The sequence below is a fragment of the Brienomyrus brachyistius genome, chromosome 1 (assembly GCF_023856365.1).
Source record: "Brienomyrus brachyistius isolate T26 chromosome 1, BBRACH_0.4, whole genome shotgun sequence".
In the NCBI taxonomy this organism is placed as follows: Eukaryota; Metazoa; Chordata; class Actinopteri; order Osteoglossiformes; family Mormyridae; genus Brienomyrus; species Brienomyrus brachyistius.
This window is the reverse complement of record NC_064533.1, coordinates 48,911,649-48,934,009: the sequence shown is the minus strand read 5'-3', so window position 1 is coordinate 48,934,009 and position 22,361 is coordinate 48,911,649. Positions and strand designations below refer to the sequence as shown.

Genomic DNA, 22,361 nt, shown 5'->3' with positions numbered 1-22,361 from the left:
TATTTTCATCATTATGTTAATACATCTCTATAATTAAAATGTAGCCAGTGCAAAATTTGTATCCAGTTTTCCAAAGCATCAAAGGCATAGAGGCTGAAATTATGAGACTGAAAATAATACATAGGTTGCATGTGTATGTATAGGCATTGTGAAGCATTACACTAAATGTACTCACGGTTTCCTCGCCATAGGACTTGCCCAGACTTTCGCGGTGTACAATGAAGGCGGATTTTATTTATTTATTCATTCATTCATGCTTAGCCGGGTATATTGTCGGGTTTATGATAGTCTGGGTTTAAATGTAAGTGAGCGAAGATGAAGTTCGTTTAAACTGAGGTCACTTAAATCCGACAAGTTATTCAGCTAAGGAAAAAATTAAAAAATATCGTTATACAGGTCCCCGGGCGCAAACGAAAGGCTGCTATCCAGGGTACTGAAGGGTATGTTAGTTAAGGGCACCTTATGGTCAATTAAATGTCTAGGTTAAAGTTACCAATTTATTTTATTCATAATAAAACCCCGAGTAAACTTGGGAATAAGTAATAGTTAGTTTACAAATACATCTTGCAAAAAACTAGGCTATGAAATGGACGTATTTATCTTGTTTGAGGCTGTAAGACAGAACTGGCAAAAGACGTAGTAATATGGTTCGCAAAATTTTAAATTTGTTATAAAAGCTATATTTAGACTGAAGGAAAACTCGAAAAAAAAAATCAAATCCGACGATTAGGCCTTGCAATGGCGATCCCCAAAATACTTAATATGCTTTCGGGTATTTGTATAAATTACATTATATAAACATGAGACCGTTTGTATATTTGCGTATAACATCGGATTCAAACGCAACGCCTTTGCCTCAGAGAAGCCAATTGAGTTTACAATTAGTCATAAATCCTACTGGGTTTCACAAACTGTTACAATATAAATATGTACATCATGTTTCTACAAACAAACTAAAGCAAGAGACTATTCAGATTGCGTAAAGCATCGTGTTTTAATTACCAAGCCGAGTAAAGCAAAATAGCATACAGAAAAAGTGATATAAGTTGAAACGGTACCTTGTTTAATGCACATTTTAAGCATAACCTACGGAAGAGGATGTTTCATTGGCTTACATCTATGAATCTGGTAACGCCTGATAACGTAACTGCCCTGTGCAGAGACCAGATCCAGCTCCTACATTCATTTTCTCGAACCGCCCTGCCCATCCAAACTTAAGCACTGAGAGAGAAAAAAAACTTTTAAATCATGCGAAAACCATTGAACGAAAATGTCATATAATATTCTTTTTCAAAATCAGAGATTATATTACATCTACATTATAACAGTAAAATGTAGGCCTAACTATAATATTGGTAATGGCCAACGTACATTTTAACAATCCCATTAAAGAAAATAACTGAGAAAACTATGTTCTTATAAACGTGTATTCCTTCTCCAAATGTTCTAAATAAAATAAAATTACCCACTTACCAACGTGTGGTGTGAGCACTCAGAATACTGAGCTCAATCCTCTTCTTAAATCGGAACGAGTAGGAAGACAGTAGATAGAACTTTTTAATTGGTTATGCAGAGAGTAACATACAGAGGAGAACCGCACTACTACTATACCTTCACTAAGCCTGGAGTATTTTCACGTAATATTTGAAATGATACGTAGTTTTGGTAATATGCCTCAAAGACACCAGTCTAGATTTGAGCAGGACACTGGGAATAATATAAATTAAGTTTCACACTAAATTGGTGCAGGTGCGTTGCCATCATATAATCCTGACACAAAGGAAGAACGCTATGCACTTGTATATTTTGTATATCTGTTGTACTTCGTCTTTAAAAAGTGAACCCGTCTTTAAAGCCACATTAGAGTGCTCCCAGTCGACACGTCAAACTTACCATGATCACTCAAAGAGCTTCTGTAATGGGGGAATAGTTTTTTCTTCGGGGCGTTCCGATCCGCTATGGGTGAACTATTAGAGATGAATTATATGCGCAAGTAATCAAGAATCTTCTTTAATAAGTATTTCCCAGGGATCGGTGGGTAATGCAAAAGAGGAAATGAATCAGTAACCTACGTCTCCGGACACTCGTTACCCAATAAGAATGACGCCAACTCCGCCGAGGATTGAGGTTTCTAAGGTGCTCCTAATCTCCATGTACTAGACGTCTGTGACCAGCCCAACTACAATTTTTTTTTGTCTTGTCCAAGTAAAGTGGCCGCTCTAGGCAGACATGGAAGTATGTTCAATCCAATATAGCAACTTCTAAGTTGGAAATGTTAATATAGCCAGAATTTTGCTAGGCGAAAATACTTGACATTTGGCCTATTACTTCGATTCTTCACGATCTTCTGCATCAATTGTTATTTTACCGTTATAGAATTGTATTACGTCTCACACCTCCTACAGTGCCTTTTTTATTCTCGCATAAAGTTAACAGGTGGTTAAACTTTCTGCGCTAATGGCAGTAACACATTATAAGCATTGTTTCTCAGTGATGACTTATTTCTGTATTACAAAATAAAAGTATCATTCTGCGCTGTATCGTATCTTTATTGACCCTATACATGCAAATATAAATTCTCAATGCAAATAATGTAAATGTTCATTACAAGTAGCCTATCTTACATCGAAACACTAGATACCCTCCATGAGCATCCGAAAACAATAAGGAAATCTAAAAAAAATAAATAAAAGCGATTTGTGATACAATCGTTTGGCGGTTATTTCATTTCCAAATAAATCTAGATAACGCAAACTCGGGTGTTCTTGGACTGCTTGCCACGCCTCAAGCCCATGGCCTAAGCTCGCCAATTTCGCCACCGTTAGCAAGCCCGCTGGCGACATCTGGTGGCTCACACAAATTACAGCACAGTCGCGTATAGTACAGGATATTACCCGTTGAAATAGGACAGTTCTTGTAACTGTGGTCCTGGCTACCCCCTGGTGGAAGCTGAGTTTAAATATCCTCCATCGAGCGACCATTTGTTTACATTTGTTTATGTCATCGTTCTAGTCGTCGTATTAAACCGATTTTGTGTACGTTATCCAGAATATCTAGTTCTTAAATCAAGCTTGGTGAAGACTGCATGTCTTCAGATTGTTGGAGGAAATCCTACACGCAAAGTCAGCGCGTAAAATCGTTAAGATCTGAACGAATCCCAACCCGGGAAGGTTAAGGAAACAGTCAACCACTGAGCCGTACCGCTACCCATGTAAATACCTAGGAAAATCTCGAGCAGGTGGTTTCCTTGTGATTCCATGTTCTTTAGTCAATCGCTATCATTTACCAACCACCAGGTTCTGATATCTGTTGAATTTTGTTCTACATACTGTAGTCCCCAAAGAAATTTATTTTGGAAGATTTCCAGCTGTGAGGTGCCATGGTGGTAGAGTGATAAGCATTGTTACTCTGCCCTGCCTCTGCATGTCAGGAGTTTGCATGTTCTCCCCGCATCATCATGGGCTTTTCTCTGGGATCTCTGGTCTCCTCCATGCTAAGGTGAATCAAGAGTTGCCAGATTGTGTGTGTGCCCTGCAATGGGTCGGCTCCCCGGCTACCCAAGGACCCTGCATTGGACAAGTGGGTACAGAAGATGGGTTTCCAGCAGTTAAAGGGGTGTTAAATAATATGGCAGTAGCTATAATTCTCTGTTAAATGTGTTTGATTGTGCAGTTCAGGTGGAGAGTGTATGTTTGTGCCATTCGGAAGACAAACACTCATCTTACAACCATTTATCCTGGGCAAAGCCTTGGTCAGTGTGAATGTTACTGTTGATCTCTCTGGGAAAAACAACAAACTGGCACTATACATCTTAGCTATCTCTGTCACCGTAATCTCTGTTAATACTTCCCCACTATTTTCTCCATTGTTAACAACAAATCTGTGTGCCACTTTGCATAATAAAGAGTTTATGAATGATTTATAATCTGGTAATTAATTAGGTCGTAGCACTTTGTAAATTATTAATAGATATAAGTTATAACACAGTTTTTTTTTATTAATAAGTTACTACCTTTCACATGTGGCAGAGGGGAACCTTATTCTAAAGTGGTACCCAAATCTGTTTGGTTTACATTGTGTTTCTTATACTCCTGAGGCTACACTGAGGCATTTTTATTTATAATTTTATTTTTAAAAAGACACCAGGACAGGGCAGACAGGTGGAGGAATCACAGAAGCAAGGACCGAAACACAGGAGAAAACCACAGGGGACACAGACCAGGCAAAAGTAATGGCAGGACAAGGCACTGGATCAGGGACTGAAGCTTGATGAACGATACGGGGGACATCTGGAGAGTCTTCCAGATCCTGGGAAGCATCATGGTGACAGCCCTGGGATGGGGATCCTCCTGGGCCTGTTCACTGGCAAGTAGGAGCCCGTCTGGGCCGCAGGAACTGAGGGCCTTGGAGAGTCAGCGGGGCCAGAGGTTGCCGATGGGCCAGCATCACCAAAGGGCTTCAACCCAGTGGCAACCGGTGGAGATAGGATAACTCCATCGGCAGCGAGTCTGGAGGCTGCGAGGTGAGTGCCTAGTGCATTGACTGGAGATGAGGCAGGCACCGGCAGGATGTTAGGTGATGAGGTGGGCGCCTTGTGCATTGACTGGAGATGAGGTAGGCGCCGGCAGGATGTTAGGTGATGAGGTGAGTGCCTTGTGCATTGACTGGAGATGAGGCAGGTGCCGGCAGGATGTTCGGTGATGAGGTGAGTGCCATGTGCATTGACTGGAGATGAGGCAGGTGCCGGCAGGATGTTCGGTGATGAGGTGAGTGCCTTGTGCATTGACTGGAGATGAGGCAGGTGCCGGCAGGATGTTCGGTGATGAGGTGAGTGCCTTGTGCATTGACTGGAGATGAGGCAGGCGCCGGCAGGATGTTAGGTGATGAGGTGGGTGCCTTGTGCATTGACTGGAGATGAGGCAGGTGCCGGCAGGATGTTCGGTGATGAGGTGGGTGCCTTGTGCATTGACTGGAGATGAGGCAGGTGCCGGCAGAATGTTCGTTGATGAGGTGAGTGCCTTGTGCATTGACTGGAGATGAGGCAGGTGCCGGCAGGATGTTCGGTGATGAGGTGGGTGCCATGTGCATTGACTGGAGATGAGGCAGGTGCCGGCAGGATGTTAGGTGATGAGGTGGGCGCCTTGTGCATTGACTGGAGATGAGGCAGGCGCTGGCAGGATGTTCGGTGATGAGGTGGGCGCCTGCGGGACGTCAGGAGACAGGGCAAGGCCGAGATACCTGGAGGTGAGCAGGGAGGAGTCGGGGTCCCTGGGTCTTGTGTGGGTGGGACGGCTGGGTCAGGTGTAGGCGAGGTGGCCCTTCTTGATGGCAGAGGTGAAGTCAGGCTCTGGAGGCGAGGCAGGATCGAAGACAGCCCTTGCAGCACCAGGTTCTGCAGAAGTCAGCCTTGCTAATATCTCTCCTGGCCTGCAGGGGGAGTGCGCTAGCCTCAGGCACTCTCCACAGGGGTGCACCTCCACTCCAGGTGCTGGTCCAGAAGGGCGAAATAGTCCCTGGACTTCAGGCGAGTGGCTCTAGCAGATCCCACGACTCTGGAGACCTTGCGGTGTTTCAGAACCAGCGAACTCGGTGTAGCTGGTCCACGGGGTATACAGAAGCCTGGAAGTTGGGGTTGACATTATGACCACAAAGTTTCTTTAGAAGTCCAATGATTCTGTTGCAACGGGCAGGACAAATGACTTGGGGGGGTTTTACTGAAGTAAAACAAACAAGGACTGCAAATTAACAAGATTGCGAGCGATTGAAACAAGAGGTCTAGAACGGGGACGGACATCTGCGCGTCGGTTCCAAACCCGTATTTTTAACTGATGGAAGACACAGCATGCTCTCTGTCTGAAACACATTGCTGCAGGGGCTCCCAATACCATTATGTGTGTCATCTGACTGGGTATCACAGGGTCAGATTTGTACCAAGCGCATTATGTATGAAAGACACACATTATAGCATACCACTGGCCCCCTTTACCGGTCGTGCCTCAGCCTTGTGTCCAGTGGTGCCTATGATGTTCTCTAGGCCTGACCTAGATCAGAAGATTGGCTAGAAGACAGATGAATGGTTTGACTAACTTGTCATGTCTAACAAATATCTACCTCTTATGAGACTTTCCATAATTCTCACCAACATACCCAGTGAATATCTCTGTGGTATTTATGTTTAAGCGCTGTTTGTTTACATAATAGTACACACTATAGAATTATGTCTGTTTGTTGTATTTCTCATGACCTAGAGAATGGATGGACAGATGGATGGATTTCTGACAGCAACCATGTTCTGGATAAGCAGCTATGGAAAATGGATGGATGAATGAATAGATATTAGAGTTCTACGACTAAATAGGGCAGTAGCCCTACATAAAAATATAATGAATTATATTGATTACATTAGGGCTATTTGAAAATGTGTTTATTCATTGATGAAACCATGGTGCATCAAGCTTTGTTGTACAGATATGTTAATTTTTTAATGTTTTGTAATCTGCTATTGTTCATCCTGTCTGTTAAGAACGCAAAACTATCTGTGTATACATTCAAGTATGTGTACTTATTGTGGATGAAAGGCATTTTTGGGTTAAAGAAAGCTAAAGATTTAACTTCAATTTGTTCAATTTGGTTTTTTTTTCTTAAATTATTCATTCAAACTAGTTAATTTGGAACTTTCAGGCCTGCACATATCGGAAATAATATAGTTACAGTGCAAATGTATTATGATTACAAAGTGCGACGGGATTAAACTTGAGTTGTTTACTTCCAACCAGATTATCAGAGTTTATTCAGAGATTTATACAGGCTCCAAAAAAAAGTCTACAGAAAGGACAACCTAAAATTATACAATTATCGTGTTGCTGCATCGCTAACACACACAGACTTAACTATCTTTAAACCCAAGTATGCGAGAACTCAACAGAAATCAACATAAGTGAAGCTGTTTTATAAACAGCAATAAGAGAATATTACAATACAGCGCCCAGCTCTAACACAATATATACTCGCCGAATCTCAACAACAATCTGATAGGCCTTTAGCAATGATAATTAAATCATTGGCATATAACAGATTTTTTTGTTAACTCAAATAATTCTCTTGGCTATTTGCTTTGCAAGTGGTAACTGAAGGCTGATTCAGTAGGCGGGCTAAACTCTCCGGCCGAATTAAACTCTGCCTCTTTTGCACGACTAATGGCGGAGGAGACACAATTGGAAAAAAGGCTTTATTTATTTTTTGAGAGCTACAAACGTAAACTTCGCTTGAACTCCCGGACAGCCCAGGGGGCAGCAGCTGGTCAGCAGGCACATAGGATGACTAATAAAGTAGGTTAATTCGCTTGTATAGCCTAACCACTACTCATTTGTAATTTGTAAAGCGCATTAAACAAATTAAAACTGCATGCAATAGACGATTTCTTTTATAATTATGGTCTCATCTGACTGCATTTCAGGATGAAGCAAGTGATAAGAAATGTTTGGTGTCATTGGAAAAATTCACGGACAAGAGGGGAACGAGCTCTCTGCCATTAGCTTGCTTTAACTTCATCAATTCCATCATCGGATCGGGAATTATAGGTAGAGTATTACTCACTGATCATGTGATTTGCCCGTTTTTTTCCCGAATGAATGAAAGTTATGGAGCGCCTGGGCTTGAGATACATTTAAGTTGCTTGTGTAAAGCGTTTCCATTAAATGCTAGAATCATTCTTTTCAATTCCCGTCCGGTGTTAATATAACCTGCTGTTCCAGCGTTCAGTCACACCTAGCTGTATCTTCTTGTATTGTATCCACTGTTAAAGTAATCTCAATATCTCATAAGCTTAAAACGTCTAAAAAGTTTGCGATGAATGAATGATAAATTCCATGGTTAAAACAGCATAGACTCATGGTTTAAATAGAAATCTCCACGTGATATCTTCAATGTTTTTCTGCAGGGCTGCCTTACTCAATGAACCAGGCGGGACTTCCTTTAGGGATTGTTCTCCTGTTTGTCGTTGCCCTCATTGCTGGTACAGTACAATCTTGTGCTTATCATAATGATTATTCAACCAGTGAAAATGTTGGTACTGAAAATAATCTTTTAGTCTTCGTGTATCCCGTCTTTATCCCCAGATCAACCTTGTTGAAGATGACGATTAATAATATAATGACAACAATGCAAGTTAATTTTGCAGCATGTTATTGCGCATTATGACTCCGGCTTCCCACATTGTTAGTGAAAGTTTCTCTATTGCAGATTACTCTATTATCCTGCTGATTAAAGGAGGGAATCTCTCGGGAACCTGGAGTTACCAGTCATTAGTACAAAACACGTTTGGCTTTATTGGATATTTGATTCTATCTGTTTTACAGTTTTTATATCCTTTTATTGGTAAGACATCAATGATTCAATGTGTCCTTAAGTGTTTCCATTTGAGAAATTAAATTAAAATGTCATTAGTAATATATGAGTATGTGTAAAGAGACCAGATTTTTTAACAATTAAAATGTATTTAAGAAATGACTAGACTAATATTTTAAAATGTATAGAGTGTGAATCATTTTGTACATAAAGTGCTTTAAAATATTGAGCCAGATATGATTTGGATTGAAGATGAATCGATAGACAAAAGCTTAAGGAGAAAGTCTAATGAATTTCAATTCCTTAGCTATGATCAGCTACAACATCATTACTGGTGACACGTTGACCAAAGTATTCCAGAGGTTACCTGGGGGTAGGTGAGACTTTATCCTTAACTCGTAACTCTTGATGATGGTGTATGTGTACATTTATAAACGGTATAAGATTATATCTTGTGAAAATTAGCCTATGTTGCTAACTGGCTCATTCCAGTTGTTTTTTTCCATTTGATCAATGTGTGGGGCGGCATGGTGGTGCAGTGGTTAGCACTGTGTGGGGCGGCATGGTGGTGCAGTGGTTAGCACTGTATGGGGCGGCATGGTGGTGCAGTGGTTAGCACTGTATGGGGCGGCATGGTGGTGCAGTGGTTAGCACTGTATGGGGCGGCATGGTGGTGCAGTGGTTAGCACTGTATGGGGCGGCATGGTGGTGCAGTGGTTAGCACTGTTGCCTCACACCTCTGGGACCCGGGTTCGAGTCTCCGCCTGGGTCACATGTGTGTGGAGTTTGCATGTTCTCCCCATGTAGTCGTGGGGTTTCCTCCGGGTACTCCGGTTTCCCCCCACAGTCCAAAAACGTGCTGAGGCTAATTGGAGTCACTAAATTGCCCATAGGTGTGCGTGTGAGAGTGAATGGTGTGTGAGTGTGCCCTGCGATGGGCTGGCCCCCCATCCTGGGTTGTTCCCTGCCTCGTGCCCATCACTTCCGGGATAGGCTCCGGACCCCCCGCTACCCAGTAGGATAAGCGGTTTGGAAAATGGATGGATGGATGATCAATGAGCATAAAAAAAACATAAATGAAATAAAGTTGCATGTTAATTAACAACATAATGTCTCTCGTCAATGATCATTGTTGCATTTTTAAATTCGTGTGGGTATGTGTTTGGTTAGGGGGAGAGATTTTACTTTTAACTGAACATTGTATTGAAAACATTAGTAAAATATACATTATATATCCTTTCTATGAATGTATTTGTAGTCGGGCCCGATCATCTTTTTGCCGAGAGACGCTTCGTCATCTTCCTGACGACGGTTCTTTTCACGTTCCCCTTGTCTCTCTATCGTGACGTATCAAAGCTGGGAAAGGTGAGGACTCTCTTCGCTGCAGCATTGCCCTCAGCAGCCCGAGACCGCTTACGTTTTTGCTGTTTGTCTTTTTTTGTCACTTGCAGGTCTCTTTACTCTCGATGATCTTCACCCTCATGGTCCTGAGCGTCGTCGTCATCAGAGCTGCCACCCTCGGCCCTCAAATGTCCGTGCTGACTCTCTTCATTGAGCCGCTTCAGAAGACGTTCCTTACGTCTTGCTCTCCTCTGTGACTCTGCGTGTCTCTCTTTCGCTTCTGATTTAGAAGATTTAACATACCGGCTTTTAGCTTTTGATGCATTTTATTGGGTACTCCAGTGGCCCCTGAGGATTTTGTAGTTCCCTGGACAAGAAGCAAAAGCTAGAAGATGGCATAGGAGAGGAGAAAATAAACTTGAGGTTGAACTTCTAGGGAGGAAAACCTTCTGGAATATGTAATAGTTCATTTTTCATGACTATTATAGCCAAATTTTAGGATAAATTTAGTGAATGGAAGCGCAGAAAACATAATGCATGTTTATTAAAAGATTTATTTTAGCATTGATGTATGGTTAGAAAAACTCCTGTGTGATTCCAGACCTCCAGTGGAGAATGCATGGACCTTTGCCCATTGGAATGCAATTCAGGCAATCGGTGTGATGTCTTCTGGTGAGTCCTTACAATGCACTGGTGCTGTGTTTAACTAAAGTAATGTAGCATCATGCCCTTTTCCATATGGGTTTGGTTCCAGCCCTTGCTTTGTCTGTGAGGTTAGCAGGTTTCCTCCAAATACCCCAGTTTTTCTAAAGGCTTGCTTGGTTTCAGTAAATTGTGTGATTTATGAGTGAGTACACGTTGGTGCTTTCAGGGTTTCCCCTGCCTCGTACGCTCTGCTTGGATAGGCTCCTGGTCCACCATGATATTACACTAGATAAGCAGTTATGGATGGATGGTATAACAAATGAAACTGTTCATAAACTGTATTGCAAATGTTCTGGTTGGCATAACTGGTGATTTCTGTCTTTAGAATGACTGGCATTAGTTGGTACAGACACCTGAGATCCTTTCTCCCTTGCAGGGTTTATATGTCACCATAACAGCTTCATGATCTACGGTTCTTTGAAGGAGCCCACCCTCGGCACCTGGTCTCGAGTCACACACTTCTCCGTCAGCTCTGCCGCGCTCATCAGCTTACTGTTCGCAACAGCGGGCTACGCTACCTTCACTGGGTACACGCAAGGTAAACGCAATGAAAGCCCGTTCGAATGTGTACTTTACAAAATTGACGCCACTAGAGGGCGTTGCAGTTTTATTGCGGTATTGGCAGTGTGAAGTTTTGTGTCTTTTGATTTTAGGAGACATATTTGAAAACTACTGCAGAAGCGATGATTTGGCCACGTTTGGTCGCTTCTGTTTTGGGATCTGTATAGTAACAACCTTTCCTCTTGAATGCTTTGTGACTCGAGAGGTATGAAATACATAATTTTTAAACGCGCCATTAGCAGAGCAGTTGAATCTTGAATTCCTCATTTTTCGGTTGTTAAAAATATTACGTGACTTAATAGAGATTTTGTGCCTGTTTTGCAGGTGGTGTCAAATGTGTTTTTCCGTGGAGTACTCAGCAACATAGCCCATGTTGTTGTTACTGTGGTGATAATAGCAGTATCCACAGTAATCTCCCTAACATACGACTGCCTGGGCATTGTTCTGGAATTAAATGTAAGTTGAAAATAAAAGGCTTAAAGGTTTTTGATCCTGAGTTGGTTACTTGGTCAGATTGATAGTCGTTTATAGTCAGAATGTGAGGAGTTGTATAAAATCATCATTTAATTAACAAACGCTTTGAATATGTGTAGGGAATATAGTTTTCCTTTTTTTGTGAGTACAGTTAGATGCAATTGTCTGAAGAAGATGATTATCTACCCACAGGGGGCGCCAGTACTGCTTTTAAATCCCCTGAAAGCGCATCACACTGGGCTCCTAAACCAATCAAATTATGTTCTAGATTTTTAGAGTTTCTGTCACTCGGGCCTTTTGAATCATCCGAGGTTTCCACCCTTTTATGAAGCCCATCCCTGCCCCCTGACAACCTTAAAGATGCCTCATTATATCTGTATGTGTGTTTTTTTCCAGGGAGTTCTCTGCGCCACTCCGCTGATTTTCGTCATCCCGTCAGCATGCTACCTGAAGCTGTCTAGCAGCCGATGGTTTCAGGGAGAGAACCTCGTGTGCTGCATCCTCCTGCTGGTGGGTGTGTGTGTCATGGTCATTGGTTTAGCCATGACCGTCCTGTATCCCCAAGACTGCTCTCACGGAGCGGAGATGTTCTACTGCATCTCAAACGACTCTGCCCTCAATGCGACGCCATCTACCACAATTTCCGTGCCAGAGGTTTTCAGTGTGTCTCCAAATGAGACCAATTTCTGAGATGCCTGTTTAATTGTGCTCAATTTAAAGATCGTTTCACATTAGCTTATTTTATTCCCTTTTACAAAGTAATAGTAATGGTCAATTGCACTTGTAATATGTTTATATAAAATATATAGTTAAACAGTAACTTCTTCTAGCCTATAAATTTATGCAAACTTCTAAATTAATGTCAAGTACAATACGTATCTACGTTAATTAAACCCGAAAAACAAACTGAATACTGCTTGCAGTGGATTATGGATGTTATGAAAACAAACGGCCACATGACGGCGCTATGCAATATATTAAACATTCCAATGCTTACATCTGTATTTTAGTCACGGTATTTTAGTTGTAGTACTTCTTGCAAGGGTTTTTTTTCTTTGTGGTTCAACGTTGGTGATAGTTGTTAAAAAGAAAACACTTAAAAACAAAGGCGACCATAACCGTGTATTTGGAGACCAAATAATTCCTCAAGTGTCAAAAAATTGACTTTTTACAGACGGAGCAAAAGCATTTTTTAAAACAAAGTAAACCAATAATGGTGACTACAGCATTAACATTCTCCCTCTTAACCGCTAATAATGTAAAAACGTGCTTGCAATTGAAGTGAATGACCGGTACTGTTCTCCTGTAACGCCAATTTCACAAAATGTGAAATTCAATAACCAGTCATTTCCGAAGGATGATGGCATATGCTTCAGCTATTGCAAAATTCGTGGAGGTGTCGGAAAATTAACTGCCATCTGGAAAGTGGAGGACGTAATTTGGCTTTGAAACTGATGTCACGACTTCAAAACAAAGCTTATTGGCTTTGTGAACTGGGTCAGCTCGAGTCCTTTTTGGATGACGGGTTAATGCACAACGAAGGAATCGTAGCAAATAAATTACGTGGGAATTTTAGGATCATTGAAGAACCTCTACAAATTTAAACTTTACATGGATATACAAATAACGGTACGATTTTAACACTTCTTGTGTTGCTTCGTGTCATGTGGTTTGTCCTACACAGTGAAACCAACACATTTCCCCGGCCAGGGTCGGGGGGTTTGCTTCCCCCTTAAGAGATGCGTAGTTATTTATTGCACCAACGGAAATTAGTAAACAGATTTATCAATGTATTTTTAATGCGGCAATGTTGATGTTTAAGCAGCTTTAAACCGCTGAGTGGAGCCTTCGTCTGATTAAAAATAAGTTTCTTCTTGAAGCTATGACGTAATTGTCAAACGCATCCTCCCTCCCACTTCAGTATATCAGAAGTCATTTATCTGGCCGTGAAAAACTTTAAACATGTCTTAAGTCACTGAATATGCGCAAATGCGCACTTGTCCAAGTTTTCCTTCGCAAAAGACTTTAAATCAGTTAGGAATGGACAACCTTGGTGTGCAAGGTACTTTGCATCGTCTACCTCCAGCTACCAGGTATGTTTCTGAGTTTCTTTGGCGTAAAACCGTTATATTTGCAGCCGGGAGACGTGACAGAAGGTATTTACTGCAGTAAGGTAACGCAGGAGAAAACAATGTCAATGCATAACTCATATAAGGTTATTTTTAAAATTGCATGTGCTCTGGGTAATTTAACACGACGCTGTATAAAGGTAAAATTGAGGTCTTAATTTTTTACGTGGGGTTTCAATGCCAGGTTCGCATCGATCAGTGCTTCTTAGCCCTGGTCCGGAAGCCTCTGAGTATTTCTGGGTTTTATTTACGCCGGTTGCGAGTTTTTATTCAGGTTATGACTGACATAACTATCAACATAGATCACATTACAACCAAAATTAGTTATTCTAGCTTACTGCTAATACGATGAAGCGTATTATATTTGAATTGTAACAGCTCATTGATGAAAGGTTTCTCCGAAGTTTCGAAGCTCTGAACAATCAAGTGAATTAGTAACTTTAGTGCAAGTTTGAATTTAAGTGAGCAATTTGTAAGTTGCGTGGTACGTATTGAATAAAGTAAGCAAAGAGTAGGGAATAGATTCAATTAGGAATATCTGTTTTATAACGGTCTTTTTTACTGAATGAAAGGCTACCCTCATTATTATTATCACCATCATTATTATAAATCCATCTTCCAAATGCGTCTCCTATACATGGTTGCAGACGTGCAGCAGTGTATCCTACGTCGGATAAGGCATAAGACAAGGAAATGCTGTAGATAGGATTCCTCTGGCAATCCACAGATGTGTAAATGGCTCAGCTGTCACTTTTAATTATGTGGATGATGTGTCAATATATGTGCCAATGCTGAAGCACTGGACCAGCGTCCCACCCAGTATGCGGCATGCCTCACGCTGCTGGGATGCGTTTGTTTACGCCCCCGCGATTTAGAAACGAAAACGGACAACCAGAGAACGCCTTTAAAGTTTGATAGTACCACTTTTACCTTCGTTTTTAGTTAGTCTCGGATAGTCTGTCAAGAAAGGTAGCCATGAAAATGAAATTCCACCATGAGCTGTCAAGCTCAGGCATATCAGCACTGAAATTACAGGTGAACCATGCCGAAACCCATGTGGACAATGTTTTTGGAGAAGTATCAAGAAATATGCTTGGAATTTGAGTAAATAGCCTTTATTTGAATGCATATCTGAAGGTACATAATTGAAAATGCATAGTTACCAATTCGTATCTAACCTAAAGTACTTGTATTATAACAAATGACTTACAAGTCTTAACGATCCTTTCAGACCCATGGGACAGCATCAGTAATTGTCTTTGGAGTCACCAAATTTGAGGAGTAAACCGAACAAAGTCACGTTTCCTTCTAATGGACACACCAGAGACCAACTGGGTTTGGTTTTTCACAAGTGACATCAGAAAAACCCATAAACTCAGGCTTTTCAAACAAACTATCACCTCATCTCAGCATCTGCTTTCCTACATGCTCACCCCACATAATTCATAGCTTACTGGGACATGAACTGTATGCAAGACCTACCCTTAAAACTGTTTTAAAGGTTATGCCCATGGTTACTAAATATAATGAGACCTTTCCTAAGACATTTTGAAATAATCGTCTTACGAAAGATATTCCAGCATCTACTCAGAACCATGTTATGAGAATGCCTTACTTTTCTACCCAGAGGGCAATTTTAGATGTTTAGACACACCGTGTGTTATAAACCAATGGCAATGTGATGACATAACAGCTTGACTTAAGAAAACTAATTCAATTTCCCCATATCAACAAAAATAACTGAAATCACAGATGTAGCCATAATAAGGTAATTAAGTAAGATAATGTAGAGGACTTTGTGATATAATTCTTTTGTTAAAGTTGCATTCTTTTTCCACAATAAGGATGTAGCATTTGAATATGATTTTGTAATCTGTGTTTAAATGTTTAGTTTTGAAACAATGTCTCTTGTTTGAATAACAAACAAATCTCCCTTTGTCTGGAAATTAAGTTACAGAGATTTCAGCCATTTCAATAACCTTTGAACTTTTGCTCATTTCCTGACTTTGAAGACTCAGTGGGAAACTAACTTAACCATCTGTACGAGTCATGGGAAATACATTGTGGACCAAAGGACAGATTCGGGGCATCATAATCCCAAATGTATACTCATTTGTGTAACCTAACACAATGTACTGTAGCTGTTATTATCGTTGTAGTTATAGTTGTTGGTGTTCTTATTATTGTTATTATTCAATATTATTCATATAAAAATGGTTGTAAATATAGTAAAAAATAACTTTAGCTAATTTAAAATTAAACAGTTTAATTCAGTTGCATAATTAAAGTTCATCCTTCTGATAACTTATTCTATTATTCCGGTTGGAGTCGTGTTAGGGCCTGGATCGTATCCCAGCCAGTATACGAGGGGGGGCACAACACCAGCAAGTGAGCCGCACGTTAAGGTCAAGTCAAGTGGGCTTTATTGTCATGACATCTATATACAGCTACACAGTGGCACGAAGTAGCATTTTGCCGGGACCACGGTGCAGCAGCAGTGACAGGGAGGGTTTTCATGGTGTCAAAGACCGAAACACAAGACAGTGCAAAGCACAAGTGGATGGATACAAGGGCTTTTTATACATGGTGGGCTTAAACATCAGCCCTGGACTTCGGTGTCCCACATGGTCCCATGCTGAATTTATTATTATTTATTATGGGGGTGTGATTCCCCATAATAACTTTTGCCGAGTGATATGCTTTGCCGCCCAGGGGGGTGAGCAATAAATTTCACCGGCCCTCCTGGAAAATGCCCGGTATGTCAGGCGGCCAGTCCAGTCCGGTTCATAGTGCAGTGTGTGTGTGTGTGTGTGTGTGGGTGTGTGTGGGTGTGGATTAGGTTTATATTACCAAATGTCCCCCACAATGTAATAATAAACCTTTTTTTTGTGGTGGGGACCATTTTTCAGGCCCCCAAAAAGATCTGTGAATACAATCGAAAAACTAAAAATGACAAAAATTTTGTTTGGTTACTTATGGTTAAGGTTAGGGCTGGTTAGGAGAAAAGGCCATCATAGAAATGAATGGAGAGTCCCCACAAAGACATAGTTTCCCACCTGTGTGTGTGTGTGCATGTGTGTGCATGTGTGTGTGTAAACAAGAAGTATGACAGCAGAGGTACCATGCAAGGGTGGAATAAATAGTAACTAAAAATTAACAATAAAAACAAATAAGTTAAGGTGACTAATGTCAGGGGGGAGGGGTGGTGGTATGGGGGGAGTGAGAAGCCTCACAATACAAGCAGTTTAGTGATGCCAGTCACCCTCCCTGCATGTCTGTGGACTGTGGTGGGAAACTGCAGCTCATGGAGGAAAACCCACGTGACATGTGACTCCAACCACAGGGGTGTGAAACAACAGTGACCCCCCCCCCCCCCCCCGCCGCCCCGAGTCGCCCTGCCATCCCTCGTATCTCTTGCCCATTTATAACACTATACTGCATATAGGAATGAATGTATCTGGTGAATTTTTGTGACATTTTAAAAGGAAAATATTCCAGCTGACTCGTGTAGGAATCAGGGAAATAATGACCTAAAAATCAAGGAATTCCAGTAGGTAAGTGTGCCAGTGAGTTCCTCTGGCATACAAAGGGTTACAGGGCAATGGTGTCATCTTACATTCTTCCAGAGGTTGGGAATTTCACTTCTAGGCTGTGGGATGGGTCGTCCGTGTGCTTTATGGATTTTTGCACAGCTCCCGCTCTGTGCTCTCGCTTGCCGCCTCCTTGCGGGTTTAATTAGGAGTCTGCTGCGGAATTTCTACTCCTGAAAAGGGCTGAGCTCTAGTTTCAATCAGTAAAATTCGCATTCTGATTTGGAATTGCATTGCGGTATCGCATTATTCCATTGTGCAAGTTGCTCTGGTACCTAAAATAGATGCCCTGCTCGAGTTTTGGGGGCCTGTTTTTATTGGGACTGGGTGTTCTTGCAGAAATAGCATTTGGGGTCCTTTGGCAGGAGATGATCCAGGACAGCGAGACATGACTGTGTTTTAAGACTGATTGGAGAGCAGATTTTGGGGCAAAATTGACCATGAGCCAAAATATGTACTTTCATTGGCCCTACGTGCTATAATTATTTATTTATGGATCATTAAAATGGGCCTCTTATAGGATGGGTCTGAAAACCGAGACACCTATTAAATCTCTTGACCTGCTTGTGTGACACTGCGTATGCACTGCGGTGTACGTGGTGAAGATGCCACTCGATGCTTCATATCACGGGTGTGTTAGCATTAAATATACATGGACGCATTTAAAAAGCATCTGGGTCACGGACTGTTATTTATGACATAACCGATGAGGTGCTTGAAGTCCTCGTTGTTTAATTTGGAGTTCGCGCTTTCAAACCGAAGGTATCTGATTCGCTGTCGTCATGGAAACCCCCCCCCCCCCCACACACACACATCTGCAGCTGTCCCATTGTTTCAGATAACATCTGGCCTGGTGTTGGACCACTCAGAAGGGTTACCGTGCTGCAGTATGGAGGAATGTAGCGGCAAGGGGGTGTGGGGGAGTTTTGTGGATGCGCTCCAAGTGCAAGACCTTATCAGAAGCTTGGCTCTGCTGATCCCCGTCCCGGGCTGAGGTTTAACCATATGCTGGTGCAGAGACACCCCCCTGTAAGTGACCAGGCACTGACTTCAGTACCATGGCATGGGCTTCGTCAAAGGGCAAGGATGGGGGTTGGAACAATTAAACAGGCAGCAGAGATACGGAGCTGAGGCTTCTGTTTATTCATACTGTCAGGAGAAAAGCCGTGAAAGCAGAATGATATAAAACAGAGGGGAAATTCTTGCAAGACTAGAGTGACAATTAAATTGACAAAAGCAAAATAAGAAACAAATTTGTAATGTAACAAAGCAGCCAAATCATTTGAACTTCTTTCTTTAGCTGGATGCAAAGTGAACTCTGTGTGTGTGTGTGTGTCTGTGTGTGTGTGTGTCTGTGTGTGTGTGGGGGTTCGCTATTTTGCAGATGCCAGACAAATCCAGAGAATTTTTTTTAAAGACTCTTTTTTCATGCAATTTGAAAACAAACAAACGCAATTCTAGATCAACGATATATGGGTGTATGCAGTTTGTCAGTGAATTTATTTTGTTGATGGAGTTAAGCTCATTTATGGCAGAAAACGGGGAATTTTGTGAGGTCTGGAAAAAGAACAGAATTCCACAAGCGACATCATTGAGACTTTGGGACAGAAGCTCGCAAAGCTTTCCTTTGTGGAAGTCTGGGGAATAGTAGGCCTTTTATGTATTATGGAAAGTATGCTCTAGAAGGGTAAAATACACTCTGAAGCAGTGCAGAAAGATAGGCATTGATATATATATACATATTCTGTGTTAACATATTTCTGCTGACTGCAAAGACCCAGCAAAACATTACAGTTGTAACAGTGTAACAGTTTCTAGGCGACAAATACAAAGACGAAAAACAGGGTTGCAGGACACTGATGCAGCACACAATGCTGACCCCAAAAACTCCCCCTCTCTGGCAAGAGGAAGCTGGAGCGTTTTATAAATTGCAGGACTGATTGCAGGTACACAGTGGCCCCTGGTGAGCCACACCACCCTTCATCTCAAAGGTATTTAAAACGACGTCCAGACAAACCTGTTCATAATTTTTTTTCTTTTCTCAGAAAATGAAATGCTTTGGCAGAATATGCTCATCCAGTAAGGCAGAGGGAATAAATTACTCAGAAACAAAAAAGAGTTTTTTTTTTTTACATTTAACAATGACTGAATGCGCACTCATCCTACACATAATCATGATTGGCTGAGCTTGGTAATAATGTAGGTATAGAAATGAACAGTAGGGGGCAGTAGCACTTGAATTAAAAGACAGATTCTTGGGGTAATAACCCCCCCCCCCCCCCCCCCAGTTTTTTTTTGATTGATATATTGTTATTGTTCTTATTTCTCTAGCAGCAATTAACTTGCAATATCCCTTTATATTAAATATCATATTTGTTCCATTTTTGTGGTCCCATTAATGATGCTGTCTTTGGGTAAACCATCAATATTTCATAACCGTGTATCCAGGACAGGGAGCCAGTGAATCTGGAGCCAGTCCCAGGAAAGACAAAGCGTAAGGCGGGGGACGTCGGAGAGGGGATTCAGCTCCATCTCTAGGGGCAATTTCAGGTCACCGGTCCACCTAAGTGGAAGAAATCCGACACAGGCAAGAACATGCAAACTCTGCATACGCTATACTAGGCGTGGGAATGGACCGGCCAGCCCTGAAAACATGGGGCTACTGTGCTACCCATTCAGCTTTTATGTCATCGTACACTGAAATATCCCTTAATTAGGAGATAACAACTCTATTTATGCTTTATCATTAAAAAAAAACCATTCACAGAAATGCGTGTTATGTGTTAATGGCCTCGGGAAGTTATTTTAAACAGATAACTGTGCAATGTGTACCATGGAGAAACTCTGTCTCAGACGAGCTGCCCTAACATAAATCAAGAGGGGGTGCATCATTCCAGACATGCATCACCAATGAAGGGCGCCCCCTGGGGGCTCGGATGAGAACCAGCAGCAGGAAACACGTGTCAACTTTCACCTTACGTTTGAAGGAAAACATCAACCTCTGAGATCGCCATGGGGCTCCTCAGTAGACCATGGACCCTTTGACCAAAACTGGACCTTTTGCAGATCTCTACACGTGATGGGCGGCGGAAACGGGGGCAAAATACCAGCCAGTGTTACTCTGCCAAACAGCTCAACACAGACAATGTGCCATTGTTTTGCAAGAACTGATTGGGTCATTTATTAAAACCCCCCCTCCCCTTTCTCTTCAGCTGTTAAATGTGTGGGTCTCCATGTTGTCACCAAGCAGACACAGAAGCATCTCAAGAAGAAGTAATTCCATGTCTTGTGATGGTATTCTGTGTTGGGTCCCACTTATATTGGGATACCAACAAACTACGCACAGACTCTATAAGCAGTTTTGAGGAGAAGTTTTCCTAGTTTAAGGCTCTTGGGTCATTGAGAATGTAAATTTGCTATAAGAGTGTCAGGAAAGACTATGGATGTTGCTTGGCAACGGTGAAATCTACGTTGGACTCATGGAGGACTCAGAATCTCCATTGAAGCTAATAATCCTCTTTTTGGTTACTTATGATGGCTGCCTCTTGTAACTTGTGACTGTATTTCGCTGCACTCATGGCCATACTTACCAAGACAACAGTATTTTTCCCGCAACCCCAATAACTGCAGTCCATTATGGAGTACACCTAGGAAGGGCTCACACTTTCAACCTCTGTATTTTAAAAATCCTGACTACTGTCCTGACTGCACTATTACTTCTTTGAACCGATTGTGTCTTAGAGATTTTTCCTGATTGAAGGCTTGATGTTTTTGATTATTAGGATAACAGGATGCCCACATATAGGTGGGCCATTTGCCGTGTGGGAGTATTTGTTATGTTATCCTTCTGTAAGTGGACAGGAAGCAGGCGATTCTCACGCAGTCAGATGCTATGCACCCTCTGTTTTCCCAGAGTGTCTTCCCATCCAGCATAACTCCTGGAGTAGTGACCCTTCCAGACCCTCCCCAAACAACTTCTGTTTACTGTGAGTGACCTTTCTCACCAAATTCTGTGGCCCTGGCTCAGTCTTATGCCTACCCGCTGGGATTAGCCCCTCCAGTACCCCCCCTCCCAACAAATGAAACCCGAAACCCCATTCTGGCAACATCCAATCACAAGCTGCCATTTTATCACCTGATATGACTCACCTCCAGTGATTGGCTGGATACTAAATACTAATGTTCTGATCTGATTGTGTTCTTCTTTGGTGACTTTGCTGAAGTAACAACACAGACAAGCCAGACCTCAAAACGTAAAGTTTCTTAGCTCCGTTTTTACAAAAAACAGTGTGTTCCAGGAGATGCCGGAAGAGCTCTCTGTTGATCTGGAAGCCGTTTGTTCTCATTGTAGGGCTAGGAAGCTTCCATGACTCACGTTATTGTTATGGATGTGACTTCCTGCATTCAGGCAAAAATATTCAGGGCATTATGGCCTTGATATAAAAACCAAGTGTAAGAAACAAAACAACAAAGGAGAATTGGGCTGTGTCATGCCAGCTTCCCTGTCTGGTACCTGTCTAAAAATAAGCTTGGTAAATATGCGGCAAGGCATCTGCATAACTTCCAGGTTCTGATCTTTCTGGAAAATCTTGTACCTTTCAGGAGGGTGTGGACTGATGTTATTGTCGAGGCACCCCCCTAGAAGGATGTTTGTGAATTGATATGTTCTTCCATTCTTCATTGTTCACTTCAGACGCATGTGAACTCAAACCCAGGACTCTGCAAGCATCCTTTTAACCAAGTGTCTGTAATGTCCTCTTTGTCTCTGGTACAAGATCCACACCAAGTTTGATGATAAATGTGTGTAATGAAGCATGTGCTGGATTTCTGGGAGATCCTACTGTTGTGCTTTTTTCCTTTCTCGGCAAATCAGGAGTCAGAAGCCGCTTGTGTAGATCCAGATTCAGTCTTTATTGCAACAATAAGGTAACAATCAAGGCTGGACACTTGCAAGAGTCTTGCAAGAGATTTTTTTGCACTCATTTTTGGACATTTTCTTATTGTTTAACAATATCTCATCACTTAAACATCATCGTATCCTCCACCATTCACCATCATTGTTTTTTCCTTTGATCCACACCCCTAGGTGATAAGGTTGCCAATCATTTCTGTTACTGTTTGGTCCATCGGCGGAACATAATAGTGACACGACCATCTGTACTTGTTTTTTTTTTTTTTTAAATACTCAGCAGTGAACTCTTGGTGAACTCGAGGC

The 22,361-nt window shown here is 41.8% G+C and overlaps 3 protein-coding genes across 7 annotated transcripts in view; 2 read left to right on the top strand and 1 right to left on the bottom strand.

Moving 5' to 3' along the window:
* scn1laa (sodium channel, voltage-gated, type I-like, alpha) overlaps positions 1-2,033 on the bottom strand; it is a 37,172-nt gene extending 35,139 nt beyond the window's left edge. Inside the window, exon 1 of the mRNA XM_049015284.1 lies at positions 1,894-2,033. The gene's annotated coding sequence lies outside the window, so the exon portion shown is untranslated. The remainder of the gene's footprint in view (positions 1-1,893) is intronic.
* A 4,927-nt stretch (positions 2,034-6,960) lies between these two features.
* On the top strand, positions 6,961-12,429 carry slc38a11 (solute carrier family 38 member 11). 2 transcript variants are annotated; one of them, XM_049015474.1, is made up of 12 exons: positions 6,961-7,328; positions 7,457-7,580; positions 7,940-8,014; positions 8,242-8,362; positions 8,664-8,719; positions 9,605-9,711; positions 9,798-9,877; positions 10,289-10,359; positions 10,769-10,930; positions 11,046-11,158; positions 11,278-11,409; positions 11,824-12,429. In XM_049015474.1, the coding sequence occupies exons 1-12, from the start codon at positions 7,197-7,199 to the stop codon at positions 12,115-12,117; spliced, it is 1,467 nt and encodes a 488-aa protein (XP_048871431.1). In that variant the 5' UTR covers positions 6,961-7,196; the 3' UTR covers positions 12,118-12,429. The 2 variants fall into 2 exon arrangements, with proteins under 2 accessions (XP_048871431.1, XP_048871421.1); XM_049015464.1 differs by having other exon boundaries at positions 6,963-7,328; positions 8,242-8,376; positions 8,654-8,719.
* A 483-nt stretch (positions 12,430-12,912) lies between these two features.
* The window catches only part of cobll1b (cordon-bleu WH2 repeat protein-like 1b), a 35,217-nt gene continuing 25,768 nt past the window's right edge, over positions 12,913-22,361 (top strand). Inside the window, exon 1 of one of the 4 annotated variants that reach the window (XM_049015349.1) lies at positions 12,913-13,056. Coding sequence is in view for 3 of the 4 variants with exons in the window: in XM_049015332.1 (XP_048871289.1) it covers positions 13,417-13,520 (104 nt within the window). In the remaining variant the exon portion in view is untranslated. Of the gene's footprint in view, positions 13,057-13,335; positions 13,521-22,361 lie in introns of those variants that run through there. The other 3 variants (XM_049015332.1, XM_049015322.1, XM_049015312.1) reach the window with 3 other exon arrangements.